The sequence below is a fragment of the Polyodon spathula genome, chromosome 8 (assembly GCF_017654505.1).
Source record: "Polyodon spathula isolate WHYD16114869_AA chromosome 8, ASM1765450v1, whole genome shotgun sequence".
In the NCBI taxonomy this organism is placed as follows: Eukaryota; Metazoa; Chordata; class Actinopteri; order Acipenseriformes; family Polyodontidae; genus Polyodon; species Polyodon spathula.
The window spans coordinates 34,394,580-34,415,287 of record NC_054541.1 but is presented as its reverse complement, the minus strand read 5'-3'; the positions used below and the strand labels follow the sequence as shown (position 1 = coordinate 34,415,287).

General features: G+C 35.6%; 1 protein-coding gene across 5 annotated transcripts in view; it reads right to left on the bottom strand.

Annotated features, from left to right (window-relative positions):
• Nucleotides 1-4,540: 4,540 nt before the first annotated feature.
• LOC121319849 (regulator of nonsense transcripts 2) overlaps nt 4,541-20,708 on the bottom strand; it is a 38,721-nt gene continuing 22,553 nt past the window's right edge. For 3 of the 5 annotated variants that reach the window (XM_041257714.1, XM_041257712.1, XM_041257713.1), the window contains exons 17-23: nt 18,083-18,234; nt 16,504-16,614; nt 15,992-16,090; nt 15,433-15,603; nt 10,221-10,362; nt 8,631-8,751; nt 7,983-8,287 (exon numbers count right to left, since the gene is read on the bottom strand). In XM_041257714.1, coding sequence (XP_041113648.1) covers nt 8,272-8,287; nt 8,631-8,751; nt 10,221-10,362; nt 15,433-15,603; nt 15,992-16,090; nt 16,504-16,614; nt 18,083-18,234 — 812 coding nt within the window. In that variant the 3' untranslated portion in view covers nt 7,983-8,271. Of the gene's footprint in view, nt 5,693-7,982; nt 8,288-8,626; nt 8,752-10,220; nt 10,363-15,432; nt 15,604-15,991; nt 16,091-16,503; nt 16,615-18,082; nt 18,235-20,708 lie in introns of those variants that run through there. The other 2 variants (XM_041257715.1, XM_041257716.1) reach the window with 2 other exon arrangements.

Sequence of the window (20,708 nt, the reverse complement as noted above, 5' to 3'; positions counted from 1 at the left end):
TTCACCAAAAAGGTCCCCATCCAACTTGATGGAGCTTGAGCAATTTTGCAAAGAAGAATGGGCAAAAATTGTAGTGTCCAGATGTGCAAAGCTTATCCAAATAGACTGATGGCTGTATTTGCTGCCAAAGGTGCCTCTACCAAATATTGTCTCAAGTGGGTGAATACTTATGCAATCAAATATTTTCTGTTTTGTATTTGTAATTAATTTAGAACAATTTGTAGATTTTATTTTTCACTTTGACATTATGGACTTTTTTGTGTTGATCAGTGGCAAAAACTCCTAATTAAATCCATTTTGATTCCATTTTGTAACACAATAAAATGTGGAAAAGTCAAAGGGGGGGTGAATAATATATATATATATATATATATATATATATATATATATATATATATATATATATATATATATATATACACACACACACACACACACACACACACACACACACACACACACACAGTGCCTATAGAAAGTCTACACCCCCTTGAACTTTTTTCACATTTTGTTGTGTCAGTGCCTCAGAGTTTCATGCATTTAAATGAGAATTATTTTCCACTTATCTACACACCATACTCCACACTGTTAAGGGGAAAAAAAGTTTTTATTGAAAAAAAGTGTATATTTTAAAAATACAAAACTGAAACCTCATAATTGGATAAGTCTCCACCCTCCTGAGTTAATACTTGGTGGAAGCACTTTTGGCAACAATTACAGCTGTGAGTCTGTTGGGATAGGTCTCTACTAACTTTGCACACCTAGATTTGGCAATATTTGACCATTGTTCTTTAAAAAACTGTTCCAAGTTCCTTGAGGAGCGTTGATGGACAGCAATCTTCAAGGCATGCTACAAATTTTAGATATGATTTAAGTCGGGGCTCTGACTGGGCCACTCAAGAACATTTACCTTTTTGTTCCTTAACCACTCCAGTGTAGCTTTGGCTGTGTGCTTTGGGTCGTTGTCATGTTGAAAGGTCAATTTCTATCCCAGTTTCAGCTTTCTTGCAGAGGGCAGCAGGTTTTCCTCAAGGATTTCTCTGCACTGCTTCATTCATTTTCCCTTCTATCCTGACAAGTGCCCCAGTCCCTGCCGATGAGAAACATTCCATAACATGATGCTGCCACCACCATGCTTCAAAGTAGAGATGGTGCTCTTTGGATGATGCACTGTGTTGGGTTTGTGGCAAAACCCAATGCTTTTCATTTTAGTTTAGTCAGACCACAAAACTTTTTGTCACATGGCTACAGAATCTCCTGAGTTTTTTTGCATACTTCAAATGGGATTCAAGGTGGGCTTTCTTGAGTTATGACTTCCTTCTTGCCACCCTACCACACAGGCCAGATTTGTGGAGTGCTTGGGGATATTGTTGTCACATGCACACTTTGACCAGTCTTGGCTATAAAAGCCTGTAGCTCTTGCAAAGTTGCCATTGGTCTCCTTCTTGCTCAGTCATCCAGTGTGGAGGGACAACCTGATCTATGCAGGGTCTTGGTGGTGCCATTCACTTCCACTTCTTAATAATCCTCTTGACCGTGCTCCAAGGGATATTCAAGGCTTTTGATATTTTTTTATACCCATCCCCTGATCTGTGCCTTTCAACAACTTTGTCCCAGAGTGCTTTTGAAAGCGCCTTGGTGCTCATGGTTGAGTCTTTGCTTTGAAATGCACTACCCAGCAGAGGTAACCTACAGGAACTGCTGAGTTTATCCTGAAATCATGTGAATCATTACAATTTAACACAGGTGGAGGCCACTTAACTTGGTGTGTGATTTTGAAGGCGATTGGTTACACCTGAGCTAATTTAGGATTGCTATTAGAAGGGGGTGGACACTTATCCAACCAAGCGATTTCAGGTTTTGTTTTTAATTAATTTTCTACAAATTTGTAGAATATTTTTTTTTACTTGGAAGTTATGGGAAAGGATGTGTAGCTAAATGAAAAAAAAAAAAAATGCATTTTAGTTCCAGGCTATAGGGCAACAAAAGGTGAACATTTTGAAAGGGGGGTGTAGACTTTCTATAGGTACTATATATATATATATATATATATATATATATATATATATATATATATATATATATATATATATATATTATATATATATGAGATAAATGAGAAGCAGTTACTCACTGCCTGCAGCCTTTCTACTCTCTCTATGCATTTGCTTCTTTTAGGAGCTACAGGAGAGGAGTTGCAAAGCCTCCACCCCAGAATAAGGACATCCACGGCATGTAAGACAAGATAGTTTTGGTGTGTTTGTTTTTACATAATCTCTATTCGAATACGGTAGGTATTAATGCAAGTTTAAAATCTCTTACACAATATTAATTATTTACAAACACCTGTATTTCCATGCATTGTACAGTCATGTGAAAAAGGTATTTTGGTTTACCATCCTAAGAGTGAATTCTTGAAACACAGTGCCATTATTAGTCTGTTTTCAGCAGGCACCACTTCTAGCTTGTATGTGCGCAGCATCTGTAACCCCTCCACATATACATGCAGTATCAGGCCTGTACAACCTTAACGATGCAAGTAAAATAACATGGTGAATGGTAATAATTACATAATGAGTTAGGTCAGAATACATGTACTGCACATTACGTACTTCATGTTTCAAAATAGATTGGACAGATAGAAGCAGATGAAAACTTCTAAGTGTGTTTCCACATTTTTTTACAGGCTAAAGCAGATTTTCTGTCTTTTAAATTTTAAGCTAGTAACTCCTTATCTCCCAAAATCAGAACATTAAAAAAAAAAAATGCAGCCTTGCCTTATTTGTGGTTGTCTACTTGCCAGTTCATAAACTGCTTGGGCACTGAAAGGCACTTTACAACCTAGAAGACATCACTTGTCACATACCAAAACCTACATATTTTCCAAATTGCAATATGTTTTTGTACTTCTAACAGTCTTATAGTATTGATCGCTTTGGTGTTTTTTTGGGTTTTTTTGTGAAAGAGTACCAAGCATTGGTTCAGCCAATGGACTCAAAACTCAAGAAGATGAACTCCACTTGTTTTCATATAACATAAGATTGACTTTTAAAGTAAAAAATAAAAATAAATCATGCACATGCACACAAACAAAACTAACGGAAAATAAGGAAATGAATATCTGGAATTCAAAGTAACCACATTGAGGTAAACTCACCAGGTATAAGGATTTTAGCTTTATATCTTTAATGACCACAAGTTCAGCTGTTGGATGGAAACAGGCAAACAACAAATTAACATGGGACTTTTTCAGCCACTAACATTTTGTCTTTATCAAAAAATTAGTTTAAATATTTATTTGGGCCTTTGTGTTAAAAGTTCACCTGAAATGTTGATCCTAGAATTTGTATTCATCTAATGGAGGGCACAGCTAATAATACATAAATATATTTTCAAACCACTTCTCTGCACAAAAAAATTGTATTCATCTTTTTGAATCTCCACGTTTAGGGGGTTAGACTAGACACAGACCTTTCCCAATAGCAAGCATATATTCAGTATTCATGGCTTTATACAGCTAACCTACACTTTTAATGTGCTGCATGTCTTTTTTTTGTTTGTTTGTTTTGGGGTTTTTTGTGGCAAAAATTAGAAGTCTCCATGCCCGGACATGTATTTCATGTTTTATCAAAGTAGTCCTCTGTATATTACTCATTTTGTTTTTGTTTGACGACCCTTTACTTCTCTGCTACAGTTAAGACAAGTGGCTGATTTCCTTGCCTTAACCATTTCCATACATGTAGGATTACCATCCTAGTCAAGGCCATCAGAATGATGACGATTCTATACACAGCACATTTGGTTGTGTACACAACCAAAGCCATAGAGAACTATGTATCTGTCTGCCAACTACATAATGGTTTATGAGGCTGAATCAACTGAACTGAACTGAACCACTTTCACATGGTTTTCAGGCCTGGTTTGTCATCCCTGTGATGTACAGGCTTACTCTCTACAAATTGAGACTTTGGGCCAGAAACAGCACTTTTTGACAGGTATCCTTTAAATCTGCATGCTTGGTAGAAAAAGCTATCTGCTCAAATGTCATGAGCTTGAATATACCTAAAAAAAATAATAAATAAGCAAATTTGTGCTCCGTTTCCATATTAAAAACATTGATTTGTACATTTTGAACACAAGTGAGCTTAACTGTGCTAAGACTACAACGCTCATTTGAAGTCATGCATATCTTTCTCTAGCAACTATAAAAGGCAGCAATACAATGATTAAACAGCTCTGTGTTTAAAATTCATATTTACAAATGTTTTAACAAATCAACAGCTTTATTTTAATTTTACTGGCATGTCGTATTTGTTCAATATTATCAGTCAAATGTTTAAGCAGACACAGGTGTAAGAAATACCCTACAGGGCAAAACAGAGCCACAAACAATTATTTATGAAGCATGCCTTTGTCTTTATAATCAGCTAGGTTCATACTGCTACTTTGTTACATGTTATTCACAATTATGTTAATGACCACTAATCTTAGTTTAGTGCAGTTTCTTTAGGGAAAAGAAGGACACAAGGCTATTTCTGTCATAATAGTTTACTACAATACTGGCAGGTCACAAATGTTTACAGCTGATGAATATGGCCATGCAGCTCTTGAAACATTAAATAATAACAACACTTCTGCAAGCAAAGACTTTAACATGAAATGACATGGAAAAAAAAAAAAAAATCAATAGAACTTGCAAACCTGGAGTTATATTCTCAATGCTTGCATGGCAATTGTATTTATTTCAATGGAACTAAGGGGAAAAAAGCAGTTGATGACTTATGTAACCCATTTAATTTAATTCAAAACATTTTTATTTTATTTTTTATTTCTACTCACAATGACTAGCTGGGTGATTGACCATTGTGGTTCTCTCCCTTGCGACTTCCAAAATTTTACTCAGTGTGTAAAGTTTGTAACTTAACTGTACATTACAGTTCTGTCCCAGGGTCTAATGTGACTTATTTTAAAAGCACACAGATCAGTCAAATTCTAAATACAAACAACCTGAAGCCGCCTTCCACTTGCAATTATCTCTTTTTAACATAGCAATTTTTCTAATTTGATATAGCCATAATAAGCAGGAAAAAAGAAAAAAAAAAACTTGTGGTAATGTTTGCTAGCTGCTGCTGTCCCTTTAAATCAAATGTTCCTGCTGACAGACCTTTGTTAACTCACTTGCACAGTTCATAGCCTCTGGTTAGCCCTTAACTACATGTATACTCTCCCTCACTGGTGAATGTATTTTCTCTTTTTATCTTAAAGGAACATTAAAATCAGACGAATGCTGTGAATTTGTAAAGATTTCTGAAAATAAAGGGTCTGTGTGTTTCACTCAATGTCTTGGATACAAGAAATGATCCCTCTCCGAGCCTTTACTCTTCTACCTCCAGCCCAACTATTCAGGTATAATTGGGCTATCTGACAAATGCGCTCATTCTTGTGATAAGTGTAATTGTTTTGGATGCGTCAAATTGTTTAGGAAGCCATTTTATTCTGTTGTCGCCCTGGCAGGAATGACTGCCCATGACCCCTAGCATGGACGAAAGGGAGCCCCCCGTGCTGATCACTCTCCAGCCATGGTGAGATGTGTCTGCTGTTCTCATTCAAGTGATTGAGGATGTCATTACCCACAGTATTAGAGACACAGTGGGCAAACTGAACCAACACTCACTGCCTCTATCAGCGTCTCCTGAAAAACAAGTCAAAACAAATATGGTTAAGGTGTGAAATCAGCTCCATCAGCTATCGCATCTCCCAAGTTCCTGCCAGCACTTCACAAGATCTGCCAAATCCTATCGATGGTATTCCTGAAGATCTTCTTTCTCTGCTTCCGATTTGCTGTCTTTTTATATTTCACCTAGGGTTGGAAATATCACTAAACCAAATGTTGTTTCAAACACAGAACCCAGTCCTGTGTGTTCTTTAAATCCTTATTTCATCCTGCAGTAGTTACATTCTGTGTTGGGTTTTCCTGTTTTTCTTGGCCACCACAGTTACACCTCCTACATACTGCACCACTTTCCATCTTCCACAAGCTTTTTGCATTTTTTTTATAATGCTTTCATCAACAGACATTAAAAAGTTGTGTGACCTGTCTTTCATAATCATTTCTGACTGTCAAAATTGTTACACTTGGGCATCTTGAAAATGATCACCTATTACAGAATAATACATTTTAAATTGTGTTTTTGCATGAAAATAAATGCTGAAATATTTTTTCAAACACAGAGCTTCAGACTTCAACAACATAACTATGGGAGAAACAAGCAAGCCAAAATCAACTTAAACCAAGGCCTGTTAGACATCAAAAATAGAATATAATAAAGCCATAGATGCAACCTTTCATGTTATAGAATGCACCACAATGAGTAAAAAAAAGTGTATTTGCGCTCCGTTTCCATATTAAAAACTATATTTTAGAATACAACTACAACAATAATAAAATGGACATTATAAATAAGGTAAAAACCACTTGATTAATATAGCTAGTTAAATTAATCTTTATATTTTACTTACCCAGTACAAAATTATTTGTATTTTGCAGGCTACAAAAGGTTCATAACTGGCATCATTGTGCTTTTAAATCACAAAAACGGCTAGGTACTTGCAATGTGTCCTTCCTTTCAGGGTATGGATCAATTATCCAGCAGCTGAGTTAACAGTTTACACCCCCCACTGGTCTGGCTACTTGACACTACTGTTTACAAAAATGGCCACAATAATAGGTTTGCTACTGTGAATGTATTTTATTCACATAACATTTTTTTGACGAGGAAATAAATATACAGCTCACCAATCAAAACATTTAGAATTATTTATGTTTGCTAAATGACTGATGCGAATATACATTACCTAGTGGTATTTTGAAACCTATGAATTTCCTCATCATTTCATCAAGGACACTGTGCATTCCGGTAAGTCTAATCTCTCAAGAAAACAATTTTCTACAAATGGCTCGTATCAGACAGCAAAACAGAGAAACTGCTTTAATTACCCGAATGGGTGTCCTGATGTTTGACAAAATTATTACATTTAAAAAGGAAGCTCATTTAAAAGTTATTTCCAAAATCATTACCCCTTTACCTTACTAAATAACTAATGAATAGTTTCTTTTATGATGCAATTTGTTTTTAAATGTCAATGGCATGTGTATTTAAATTATAATATTTGAATTAAAATATAATAAAAACAAAAAAATCTAACCTAATCTAACCTAAACAAAACAAATAGCCTGTCCCCACCCCAAAAAACAGACTCTTGACTACAGTACTACCTTAGTGACATGGGTATGGGGAGGGTAAAGATGCTTTTAGGAGATAAAGTTGTCTACAATAGTGGCACTGAGTGTGTCTGCTTGTGCTTCTTCCATTCCATACCAGTGCACAGATGCCTTAGTTTTGCCATATTTTTCAACTGTTTATTCAGCACAGACATTCTGATACAGATAAATAGGGACTGCTGTACCTTTGTTTTATTTACTTGCTCTTCACTACCATTGTAAGGAAACGACTCAAAACATACAAAACACAATTTTCAGAAGCTCACATACAATTTATTTAAAGAAAGCATGAAGAGTATGCTTACAAAGAATGTAAAGTGGAACAGAACAGTGTGCAGTGAAACTGGTGCATACATACCCTGAGCACGCTATTTATTTTTGTATAATTTATGCTGAATTTGACACTAGGCAGTAAAATAGCTTTTATTGCCTACACTACTGTTGATGTTGCCGGATCAGCTTTTTGTTTTGTGTAATTGTACATGTAAAAAGAAATAAGGGAAGGGAATGTGGCTTACAGGACAACTATACATAAATGCAACACTTGTAAATACATACTTTTTTCATTCAACTGTGCTAGCAATGTAGATTTCTTTCTTTGCACATTCATGATGCCATCACCCTGTTAGTGTAGCATTTGGGATATCCTATTGTTTGGGATATTTACACAACAAACACGCCTCACTATTGAAGCCATAAGTAGAGGCATTAAAATGTTTATTGAATGAAATGTATTCTTAACAGTATAAAAACTTATTTTCAATTGAAAAATAAATATGATAAACAGTGTTGGAGCACAGCGAGCAACAGTACCTGGATTAGGCATACGGAGGAACTCTGCAGACACCAGACAGGCAGTGAACACAAGGTGAAGACATTTCTACACAACCCAGGCTTAAAAACAATCCTTAATCAATTTCAAAAAGTCATGTTTTTATTTCAAAACACTTAAGAAAATACACTCATATGAAAACATCTGTTGCCTCTGTTCACTTGTATGTGTACCTGAAAAACAGAGGTAAATCATCTTTCTTAATGTACTTTTTTATAATAGAAGAAACATGAGAAAACATAAATCAGTTGCAGCACCTTTTTTCTTTCTTTTTTTTAGTCCATGCATACTAAATTATGAAAATGATTTCTTACTACCAAATTTCAATTAACTTAAATATTTTACTCAGCAAATATGATTAAGTAGTTTGTAGAGTATTATAGTGGATCCATACCGTAAATGTTGCATACTGTAAATAGTGTAGAAAATGAAAGATAACAGTTTACAGGGGGTATCAATTAAATCTTATAACAGTAACATTTTTCATCATCACAGCAAGTTTAAAAGTTCTCTTACCTCCCTCCAGTCTTGAAGATGAGATCGGCGTTCGGCGCTCCTTTGGGATGTTGGTAACGGGGCCGCCTTTCCCGGTTTGTGTTAGCAGGGGCTGGGCGCTGTGCTAGGGATTGCAACATCTCTGCAAACAACAGAATTCACTTATAAAACACTGACTGGACCAAGATTCTTGACTCAGCAGGCTGACAGCGTTCATAAATTAAAGCCGTCAGTACCAAGAAAAAGTTCCTGATGGGCTGTGATTGATGTTTTGAATGTCAAGGTGTCAACCCCATTATAATTTTACGTCTAAGGTTAAAGCCACTTTTTCAATCCGCAATCATATTTAAATACCAAATTTATAAATGTTCTTATTGAAAAGTAAATATGCGTGATGTTAAAGGAAAATATACACCTAACACACAAGAGGTGTGTTTACACTGTCGTTCCGGAACCCTTCCAATATGAATCCGGTACAAAATATTCTGAAACAGCACGTTTACATGTGCATAAAACAGCAGTGGGTAGTTCTCTCAGTAAAGAAGTGTGAGCATGCAGACTCTGTAAGCCGAAGAGATGGTGATGTTGTGCCGTAATGGCGATATCGAGCGCTAGATTTTGAACATCTTCAATGAAAGCCACGGACGCTGGGTGACCATCTGAAGAACTTTCGGAAAGGTGAGCAATACAACTGAAAGAGTTGCGATTCCGGAAAATGCTCGGTAGCGTTTAGACAAGCGAAATGTTACAGAATCATAACTCTTGTCCTCTCGTTGCGGAATATATGTGCTAGTTTAAACACACCTAATGATATGCTGTTTTATGCCTTTCCTTGGATTGTGTATCCAGACAAATGTTTAGTCTGTCTTTCAATCTGTGTTAATCTTTAACAAGGCATGCATCCAATTTTTTGTACAACCTACATCTACATGTAATGTCATACTGCCCCTACACTTAACCTTCTAACGCTACCCAGCTGAACTCAACATCTTTACCTAATTTCTTGAGAGTAGACACCCCATTCCAGCTAAAAAAATAAAATATCAAAACACAGCAAGAAAAATGAACCATTCCTTCTTTCTGATGTGACCCTGAAGCTAAACAGATTGAAACAGTAACTTATTAAGGGGGTCATAGGTAATTAAACTTGCCTGAAGTCTGGCAATAGTAACCCTTTACGTGTTTGCTCAGTCACATACCTGGGCAGGTTACAAACTCCCATTCATTTAATTATACCTCTCTTCAGTGATCAAAAACAAAAAGAAAAGACCACGAGGAATCAATTTCTTGCACGTTCTAGTTAAGTATCATGGATTTAGCAGGGTGTCTTGTTTCAGCTTTCTCAGAACTTGACAATAGTTAACTTAAGATATGTGGTACCATTACATTAAGAAAGTAAATTTTTCAAAGCATTTTTGCTGCACAACCACTAGATCCAGTGCCCCATATTAAATGTACTTTTTTTTATTTGTACTGTTATACAAGGCACTGCAAATCATAAGAAAGACATATAATTGTGAGCCTTTTGTAATCTTCCCTTGAAAATCCTATTTTTAATGCCTGTTGCATGACTGGGGTGCTCCCCAAATACAAATGCAATGGAATAGTCACCCTGATAATCCTCCTGCTCTTGCCGTTCATTAATGTCCAGGGTGAGTTTCTTCATGCGCATCCTCTCCTCCTGCTCCACTTGCTGCTGACTGAAGTGGTTGGCAGCAAGATGGGATGACAGGGGGACATTTAGGATCTTAAACTGCAAAAAAACAAAAAAAAACACACACAAAAACACTGGATAATAGAGCACTTGCATGGAATCTATTGCATTTACATGGAGAAACTTTTTTGTGGTTTTCCATCACCCTCCCAGATGTTGTCTTAAACAGGTTTACTTAAGTTTGAATTAATTACTGAACGCACATTTACTGAAAACATCAGTTTATTAATGTCACAGACAGAGTAATTGTCAAGGGCAAAATATTTCTAATGGCAATGTGATAGCACACACCATGAAGTTATTACAGTGCTAAATAAAATTGTGTGACAGATTATCAGTAATGGTCAAGGACATCACTCTTAATAAGCAATACCATATAAATAACTGAATCATTAATCATTAACCAGAATGAAGACATGGTTCAATTACCTGTTACCCACAGACAATTTCATGCTCTCATAACTCTCCAGATTACTAAAAACTAAAACCACATATAAGTTTCCCAGAGGGCCTCTGACTGGCAGATTGACTTAAGTGTGTTATTCATATATTAGTTACAAATACTACCATGCATTCCTAATTACAAAAAACAAAATTATAAAAACAAGGAGATAAAAGAAAGAAATAATAATGAAAAGCTGCAGGATAGTCTTGCTCTAAAATATGCCAATGACTTTAAATGCCACTTGGCATGAACCCAAAACTGTATTGAACTGTGGCACAAATGAAAATACATAAACAATTATGTTAGATGTTATGGTTGAATATACTTCGATAATACTGTTACTTAGAACCAGTTTATTTAGAAGAAAAACACAAGGAATAAAATGTAATCAAACAACAAATATGAAAAGTGCCTGCACTTAATCCTAACTCTACATAAAGTGCCAAAACCCATCATTTACCATCATTAGAGGTAACTTGTTTTAGGATAGCAGCCTGTTAAACTAAAACTGAATTTGAGATGTTTGAAGGATAGCAGATGATGTTATAAAACTGTCTTACGCAAATGTACCACAGTTTAATAGATATAAGGTACAGACTATGTACCTGTGAAATGATAGAATTTGAATGCAAAGTTTACATTAGGGGACTGAAATATTTCAAAGAGCAAACGAGAAGGCATCTGTAGATGTTTATCCAGATAAATAGTGGTTACAATGGAAAGGTCCTCAATCAACCCTAAAATGTGATCCATCATTCTCTGGACAGTTAAAATCAGTTTTTGTATGATACAGTCCTGCTTGCCTTTTTCTATCTGGCTCTTTTTTATATATGTAGTTTTTTTTTTTTTGGGGGGGGGGGGGGGGGGGGGGGGGGGGGGTTAAGTTTTATTTGATCTGTGGACTTGTTTTTGTTTAGTTTTTTTTTTAGCTGTGCTTGTACTACTGAGATATAAATAACCGTGCAGCCAAACAGGATTTTAATTACGGGATATGAAAACTTAAATGTAAAAAACAACATTTGTTTTAGTACCATAGAAAGTTAACTCTTACAGCTATATTCAAAAGAAACAAAGGCCAGTGCTTACTTAAGTGTACCATTGCTCAAACCCTCCGGCTAATGTGCTTTTTTTTTGTTTTTTCTCAATTTATTCTTGGTGCTTACAGTTTCACATTTCTTATTCCTTTTTGCTTACTTTTGCAGGAGGAAAAGCCAACTCCCTTTACAGCAACATTGAAACACCTTTTAGAACAAGGCACGGTTTCAATCCCAAAACCACAAATTCCACTGCAGTATATTTTCTTGCAATTTAATAGGCCATAATAGAAATCAAAATGTCTGTGGAAACTGAAAGACAATATTTTTATAAGTGGAGTTCACAGTACTGGTACTGTATAAAAAGCACAAAATTGAAATGTTTACATACAAGTGCTCTCTCTTTTAAACTCTGCTGATCACTCCAGTTCCGTTTAACCCACATTAAGAGTCTTGAATTAGCTTTAACCCTCCTATTAGGTTTCGGGTCTATTTAACCCGATATTAGCTTCCAATTAGCTTAAATGCTATTTTTCATTTTCTGTATAATATTTTATGACTTTTCCTAAGTTGGGGTCATGAATTTATACACAGAAAACAGAACCTTTGAGATGTTTATTTTTTTTAGAATAGGTAATGTATACAAGTAAGATCTTTCGGGTCACTGTGACCCGTGGCATTTATCTGTATAGATATGTGTGCAGGAATAAAACAAAACTTATTTTAATTTGTTATTTTATTATTATTATATTTGTATTATTTCCGAAAATGGCTACACCTGTCTGGAGATATTTATAAACAAAAAAACAAACAATATACAGTACTGTGCATAAGTTTTAGGCAGGTGTGAAAAAATGCTGTAAAGTAAGAATACCTTCAAAAATAGACATGTTAGTAGTTTATATTTATCAATTAACAAAATGCAAAGTAAGTGAACACAAGAAAAATCTACATCAAATCAATATTTGCTGTGACCACCCTTTGCCTTCAAAACAGCATCAATTCTTCTAGGTACACTTGCACACAGTTTTTGAAGGAACTCTGCAGGTAGGTTGGCCCAACATCTTGGAAAACTAACCACAGTTGTTCTGTGGATTTAGGCAGCCTCAGTTGCTTCTCTCTCTTCATGTAATCCCAGACAGACTCGATGATGTTGAGATCAGGGCTCTATGGGGGCCATACCATCACTTCCAGGACTCCTTGTTCTTTACGCTGAAGAGTTCTTAATGACTTTCGCTGTATATTTGGGGTCGTTGTCATGCTGCAGAATAAAATTTGGAGCCAATCAGATGCCTCCCTGATGGTAATGCATGATGGATAAGTGTCTGCCTTAACTTCTCAGCACTGAGGAGACCATTAATTCTGACCAAATCCCCAACTCCATTTGCAGAAATGCAGCCCCAAACTCGCAAGGAACCTCCACCATGCTTCACTGTTGCCTGCAGACACTCATTTGTGTACCGCTCTCCAACCCTTCAGCAAACAAACTGCCTTCTGCTACAGCCAAATATTTCAAATTTTGACTCATCAGTCCAGAGCACCTGCTGCCATTTTTCTGCACCCCAGTTCCCGTGTTTTCGTGCATAGTTGAGTCGCTTGGCCTTGTTTCCACGTCGGAGGTATGGCTTTTTGGCTGATGGCATTGCTGGACATCTTCCAATCGCGAAAGGAAGTAAGCATGATGTGTCTTTCATCTGCTGCAGTAAGTTTCCTTGGCCGACCACTGCGTCTACAGTCCTCAACGTTGCCTGTTTCTTTGTGCTTCTTCAAGAGAGCTTGGACAGTTCCCCTGGAAACCTGTCTGCTTGAAATTTCTGCCTGGGAGAGACCTTGCTGATGCAGTATAACTACCTTGTGTCTTGTCGCTGTGCTCAGTCTTGCCATGGTGTATGACTTTTGACAGTAAACTGTCTTCAGCAACCTCACCTTGTTATCTGAGTTTGGCTGTTCCTCACCCAGTTTTATTCCTCCTACACAGTTGTTTCTGTTTCAGTTAATGATTGTGTTTCAACCTACATATTGAATTGATGATCATTAGCACCTGTCTGGTATAATTGCTTAATCATACACCTGACTATATGCCTACAAAATCCCTGACTTTGTGCAAGTGTACCTAGAAGAATTGATGCTGTTTTGAAGGCAAAGGGTGGGCACACCAAATATGGATTTGATTTATATTTTTCTTCTGTTCACTCACTTTGCATTTAGTTAATTGATAAATATAATCTATTAACATGTCTATTTTTGAAAGAATTCTTACTTTACAGCATTTTTTCACACCTGCCTAAAACTTTTGCACAGTACTGTATACCAACAAGGCAGAGCCTAATATTCTCTGTCAGTATTGCAACAGCATCTCACTGGTAAAGACATTCCAAAATGAGGAGCTCCCAGGTTGGCAGTCAAATAAGTTTTGTCACAGCTCCTGGACTAAAAGAGCACAAGACAGTAAAAACATTTAATCAATTTAAGGCAGTTTAAATTAGTTGAATTGCATCGGGTCAATATGACCCAAAACATAACAGATGTACCTAAATTCTGAACATAATAGGAGGGTAAATAAACAACGATCAACTGTCACTTAATATTCATTTCAACAGAGATAAGAGCATTTGACTCATTAGCTTTACATTAACCAGTGGACAAATGTTAATCCCCTATAAAAACGACTTGCTCTTTTCAGCCAATACAATGCCTTATCTTCATTTAAATACATTTTTTTCCCCCCATGGACATTTTAAAGAACTGAACTCTGTAAAAAGGAAAGAGGGTTAAATCTTTGTTTGCATGCTTATGAAGAAATTGAATATTTAAAACAAACATCTTTAAACATTTAATTAAGTTTAATTTATTTAATAGGTACATTTCTGGTACATTTTTGGACTAGAAAGCGTTGCCAATGCAAAAATGTACTTAAGATGTTATTTTTAAAAAGGCAAAAGCTTATAAAAGGACACACTTTGTTAGGGAGTACATATGGCTGCATTTTGCAAGTGTTCCCACTTTTCTAAAAAAGAAAGAAGATTAAGATCTAGCATGGGTGTGGTTCAGGAAATTGTACTGAGTATTAGTGCCCTAGACTAAATTGCCAAAGAACATGAGGAATATTTGTTCAGTTTCAGAGTACCCGGTATTCTAGGATCTCTCAGGGGCAGCTGTTTACACAAGGTTCTCAAGTTTCTTTTTCATGAACTAAAATGTTCACACACACATACATACATCTACTGAAGGATGAGGTGATATTTACAAATGAGCTGCCTGCTCTTCTGACACCTGGATGTCCTTCACAAAAAATATAATCTGGATGAAACTCAATGGAACGTAATATTATTTGATACAATTATAAATACTACAATGATAAATAACTGCAGTAATACAGAACAAGCGCCAGCACACATACATCCCCCTGACAATGTGGAATAACTTATTTTAAAACAATTCCAAGCTTTCAATAAAGTCTAATCAGTCAGTACCATGAAAAAGCAGGTCTGGTCATCATGACACCTTTCATCTTAAAAGGATGTAAAGTTAAGATATAGGTGCAAATGCAATTGTGAATGGATAATTCAATTTTCAAGTTCTATAGCCTCCTACAATAATAATATTAGAAAAAAGTTGTTAACACTGTACCTGCTGCTTGTTGCCCTTCCTCGTTAACATCACAAACTGCATGGTGTCTACAATCTCGGTGTCTCCCTCCCCACCTCCTGTAGGTGGGGGTCCTTTCTTTAGCTGGCTCTTCAGCTGCAGAGGAATGGCTACATCCAGCTGGTGCACTTTTACTGACTCGCCACTGCGTTGCTAAGAGAAAAAATATATATGTATGTATAGCTGTCACATAGAATAAATGTCTGATTGGAAACGACAGCAATTCACAATGTGGGTTCTACTCCATGATTTCATTGCATTGCATTGTGATGTATTATTATAAATTCAAGCATTATGTACGTCAATCCCCCTCAAAGGGGTAAACTGAACAGAGGCAGTGTGTCAGATTTCATTGCCTTAGTAATAAAATGGGTGAGGCAACAAGTGCATTCGACTTCCCAGGGTGAACCTATTTACCAGCACGGGATAATTAAGAAAATAAAAACTAATAAAAGATTAATTTCACAATTCAGTAAATTAACTTTACTATAATAACAACACATACCACTGGCGTTTTACCATATGCCAACTATATTATTACCTGAAGGTTTTCCAGCATCATCTTATCTAAGGCCTGGATGAAGTCTTCATCCTCTGCACATGCAACATGTTTGAGACCTCCACCCTTTATCGTTACCTCCTTTCGGATTGAAAAATACAGTACAGTCAACAGATGTTCAGTCATATTTAATAAAAAAGAAAAAAAACTTCTTATAAAGCCTTTTTTTAAAGTGTACTTCATAACTAATTAAACCATACGTAAATACTTTGAGTGTACTGTGTATCTTATTGGTTAAGAGATGCCCTATTATGCAACAGAATTGTTAAGTAAAGCTGACTGGTTTTGGGTATTTAAATTGGATAAAATCAAGAAACATATCTCAAAAATCAATATTGTAATCTGGACAAATCATAACTGTTTTTTTTTTTTTAAAGCTAAGAAAACTAACATAATTGGAACAAATTGCACACATTTTGCATAGTTTGGATGATACTATGTGGTTTACATTTTCAAATAGATTAATTTCTAAACAAGATTTTGTGTGTACTTACATTGTTTTCTTCATCAGTTTCGTTTTCTTTATTTGAATCAGTCAGGTAGTCAGTGTTCTCCTCCTCTTCCTCCTCTCTCTCTCCCTCTTCCTCCTCATTCTCTGAACCCTCCTGAAAAAAACAAATGGGTAATTTACAGTACACGCTGCAATGTTTCAAGCAGCATTCCAAGGTAGAAAATAAAGAGAATGTTCTTTATCTTGGCGTGAATGAGAAAAACAACAGAGTTATAATTGGCTCATTCCACATCAAATGGATCAATGGTAGCCACCTCACGGTCTCAGATTCTTATATCACATAAGAATGTACCTGAAAGAGTTTAGGAAGAATCACAAAATATTAGCTCCAATAGATATCTAAGAGATAGCAGCTTTTGCTTTTATGATGTCGAAGTTATGGGGTGGAATGACCCAATTTAGCTTTTATCCTGCTTATTAAAATGCTAAATACTCTGAAAATCACCCTTTTCTATAAACCGACAGTTGTTTTTCATTTGATATTTGCATACACTTTGTTTGCATTTTATCTGATTATTGCCACTCATGAAAAGTACCTTTCAGACTTCCTGCTACTGATCAACAATCTATCACATGCCTTCATCTACACACCCAGCTTTGTAATGCTGGCCCCTTAAGAATTGTTGAAATGCTGTTTGGTGACTTTCTTTCAATCAGCTTTTAATGATTCTATTTGTTTTGAAATAATTATGGGTTTGTTGCCATAAACAATACGCTACATGAACACTGCTATATTTACATGTTGAAACTGTAATCTGCTACAGTATTTATACAAAATAAAAATACACAATGGAATCCCTCTTGTCCTGAGAGAGATGGATTTAATCTCAAAGGGAGTTTACTGAATTCTTTTAATAAGCTATGACTCTATTTGCATGAACCACATATACATTACATCACTGGATTTCATCCAGAGGGGCTACATGCTAGATTCAGTCTTTCTAGTTGAAAGCTACAAAATGAATACTAAATTGTTGGACTAGAGATTAAACAAATTCCACTGGTCTTATTGACCCAAGTTGGTAATGTTGATTCCACAGCTATGCAGCTCAAACCTACATACAAAGCATATGCAAGTCATTGGTCTTCCAAAAACTTCTATAATATCTGTACACACTGCTGAAACTATATTATTTTCTTTTCAGAAAGAGAATTGCACAGAATCACCAGAGTGTGCTATCACACATTTTAGGATCTGAAAATACTGTAAATCAACAACATTATTCATTTATTTTTCTTAATGTACAATACAACTACAGAATTAGTCTTGCTTTTAAAATTTAAAATGGGCAGTTTCTAAAAATAAATATATTACATGGAAGTATTATGAACTGGTTTGCTGGTAATTGTTTTTATCTATATAATATCTTACACATGTATAACATTTTCTTGTATTCAGTGCTGCCTAAAATGTTTATTGTGCTTACTGTAGATTTACAAACAATGCAGAATAACTAGGCGAGCTATTTGTTCTCCATTTAACCCTCAAAATCAGTTTTTGGAAAGGTGAAAGCAAAAAGTAGTACAGCATTCAATGGGTCTTGCTATTGCTCAAACCATACCTCTTCTTCAGGCTCATTCATTTCACTCTCGTTTCCAGACTGCTCCTCAGTCTCTGCACCACACTCCTCCTCATCATCCTCATCTTCCTCTTCCATGGCTTCTCCTTCTCTAATACTGCTCGAATCTTTTGAGTCTTTGTCATTAGCTAGCCCTAAATATGTTTTTAGAAAAGAAATATTCAATGTCAACATTTCAGTTCTGAAAAAAGGGAATATGCCAGCTGTGAACTTGAATGATCAATGGTTTGTCACATCAAGACAGAAGAGCAAACCCCAACTGAAATCTTAAGAAGCCAATGGAATGCTTTCCTGGAGAGGCCAGTGCTAAGAAAAAGCATACACAGAAAGCAACATTTCAACTGTGCTTATTGTAAGGCTGAAACAAGTGGAGAGAGTGAACTTCTTACAAAAACCAGATTAACCATGCACATGTTCAAAGCTGGACGGTACTTTATTTAACCTTGCCTTTTTTTTCTAGATACATTTATCCCCTCTACTTTACTTTAAAGAGGACACTGTGTACTAACCTTAAAGCATAGTAGCGGTATACAATTAGTCACGACTTGTTTATGTCTTTTCTTTGAAACCAGATTTTAAACTGGAAAAATACTTTAATGTATTTGTCTGTTTTTGTAAATATTAATAAACCTTTTTACTTCAGTAAATCTCTCTATTATTGCTGAGGACATCTGAAAAAGTAAATATGTGCACTGATACAACTTATGAGTTTGAATCTGATATATCAGTCAGGAAAATTCTAGTCCTTGGTGTTAATAATAATAACAACAATAATAATGCTACAAAAAAACAAAAAACAAAAAGGCAAAATATATTGAAACAGCTTTAATTTAAAAGGTCTCTGCCAGAACACCACATGATCTGTATGAAACCATGTGTTCAGTGTACAATAGTGCACCACTAAATGAGTCCTGGAACAAAGACACCTGTGTGGTAACAGGGGGGTGGAGAAAATTCAAATTGTAAATGGCGGCAAGCGTGGGGGGTTATAGCAAGTCTTTTATTTTCTAAATAGGCAATAGTCAAGTAAGGTTGACAAATTAAAATAAATTTCTTCTTGGATCAGCACAGTGGAATGTAGCTCTGAGTTTCCTGGGATTTTTCTGTGGGCTTCTGACAGAATGTGTTAAACTGGAGAGTTCATGGAGCTGTGGAAGGCAGAGCAATCTAGGAACAGACAGCGACTTAAGAGAGGGTTTGACTGTATACTGGGTGCTATTTATTTTGCTGCAAAGTATCAATTTGTCGGCCGTGGAGTACTTTCACTTTCAGACTGGCTACATTTTTGTTATTTGTATTTTCCTACCCGCTTCAAATTCCAATGTAGCATTCCAATAATGTACTTGTGGTAAAAATCTTTTCTGTTTATAGTAACTGTCTCTGCTATTTTCTCCTATTTGCCATATAGCAGATTGAAATGTGTTATGTATTCCTATTTTTTGGTTTGTTCTACAAGTAAATAAAGAACGTTATTTAAAAGTCTTTGAAATGTGGTATTTGTCTACGAACAGCTTCACTACTATTTAACCTGAACATAATATGCAATGCACTGCAGGCAGGAGTTTTAGATTTACGCTATCACGTTTGTGTACACTTCAATGACTTAAAAATAACTATAGAGTATCTTTGCCTGTTTGTGCTGTTGGAGTTATCTGTAGTCATTGGTTAGTGTAACAATTGATATTTTGTAACAGATTTGTAATTTTGACCTAAACGCAATAGCATATGCAAGGGGTTATTGTAATGAAGGACTTAATATATGCATGTACATGTGTTTTCTAATTTGCATAATATGAGGACATGGATTTATAATCTCAGTTAGAATAAGAGTGAAAAGAAGAGTTATAAATGTGCTTGCTGTTAGGTCCTAATGACAATTTGTTTTATGTCATTTATTTGGTAAGAAAACAGTGCCTACCTGGCACCCCAAATTAATTTTGTCACAAAGGTAGCCATTAAAACCTCTACAAAAGGCAAGACAGATAGCACCGCAGCATCATAATTATATACGCTCCCACGTTCTATGGTGGAGCACTTCATAACATGCACAGTTCCCTTTGAAATATAGCAGAAAAATCGTGTAAACCTTTAAATATGTATACATCACTGTTCAGATACTGTTTAGTTAACTTCTCTTTTAGAAAATCCGTAGACAATAAAATAACATTTTTTAATTACACTGTAATTGTATACCAAGTCAATGTCTTCATTCAAGTTTAGATTTGTAATTTTATGTTCATAGTATGGGTGCAAATGGAAATTGGTCTTAACCTGCTATAACACTGTAACATTTCGCATCCATGCTTCAAATCTTTGTGAAGTTATGAATGAAAGGATACAAAGATTATCAATTCCAATCAGATAAACTACAGAAAAAATCTAAATGAATAATATGTAACTAAGACAGAAAAAAAAAAGATTATTAGACTAGATTAAATGTACTGAGGTGTTCACTGTGCTTGATAATGGTGCAGTATTGCCTTCATATATGCTGCAGATTGCCCTGTGTGCTGGGAACAAAAGGGAAATGTGTATAAGCTTTGAATTTATTGTGGACTCTCGCATAGATAAGCAACATTATGGCAAGGGCAGTAATGTTTTAAAATCT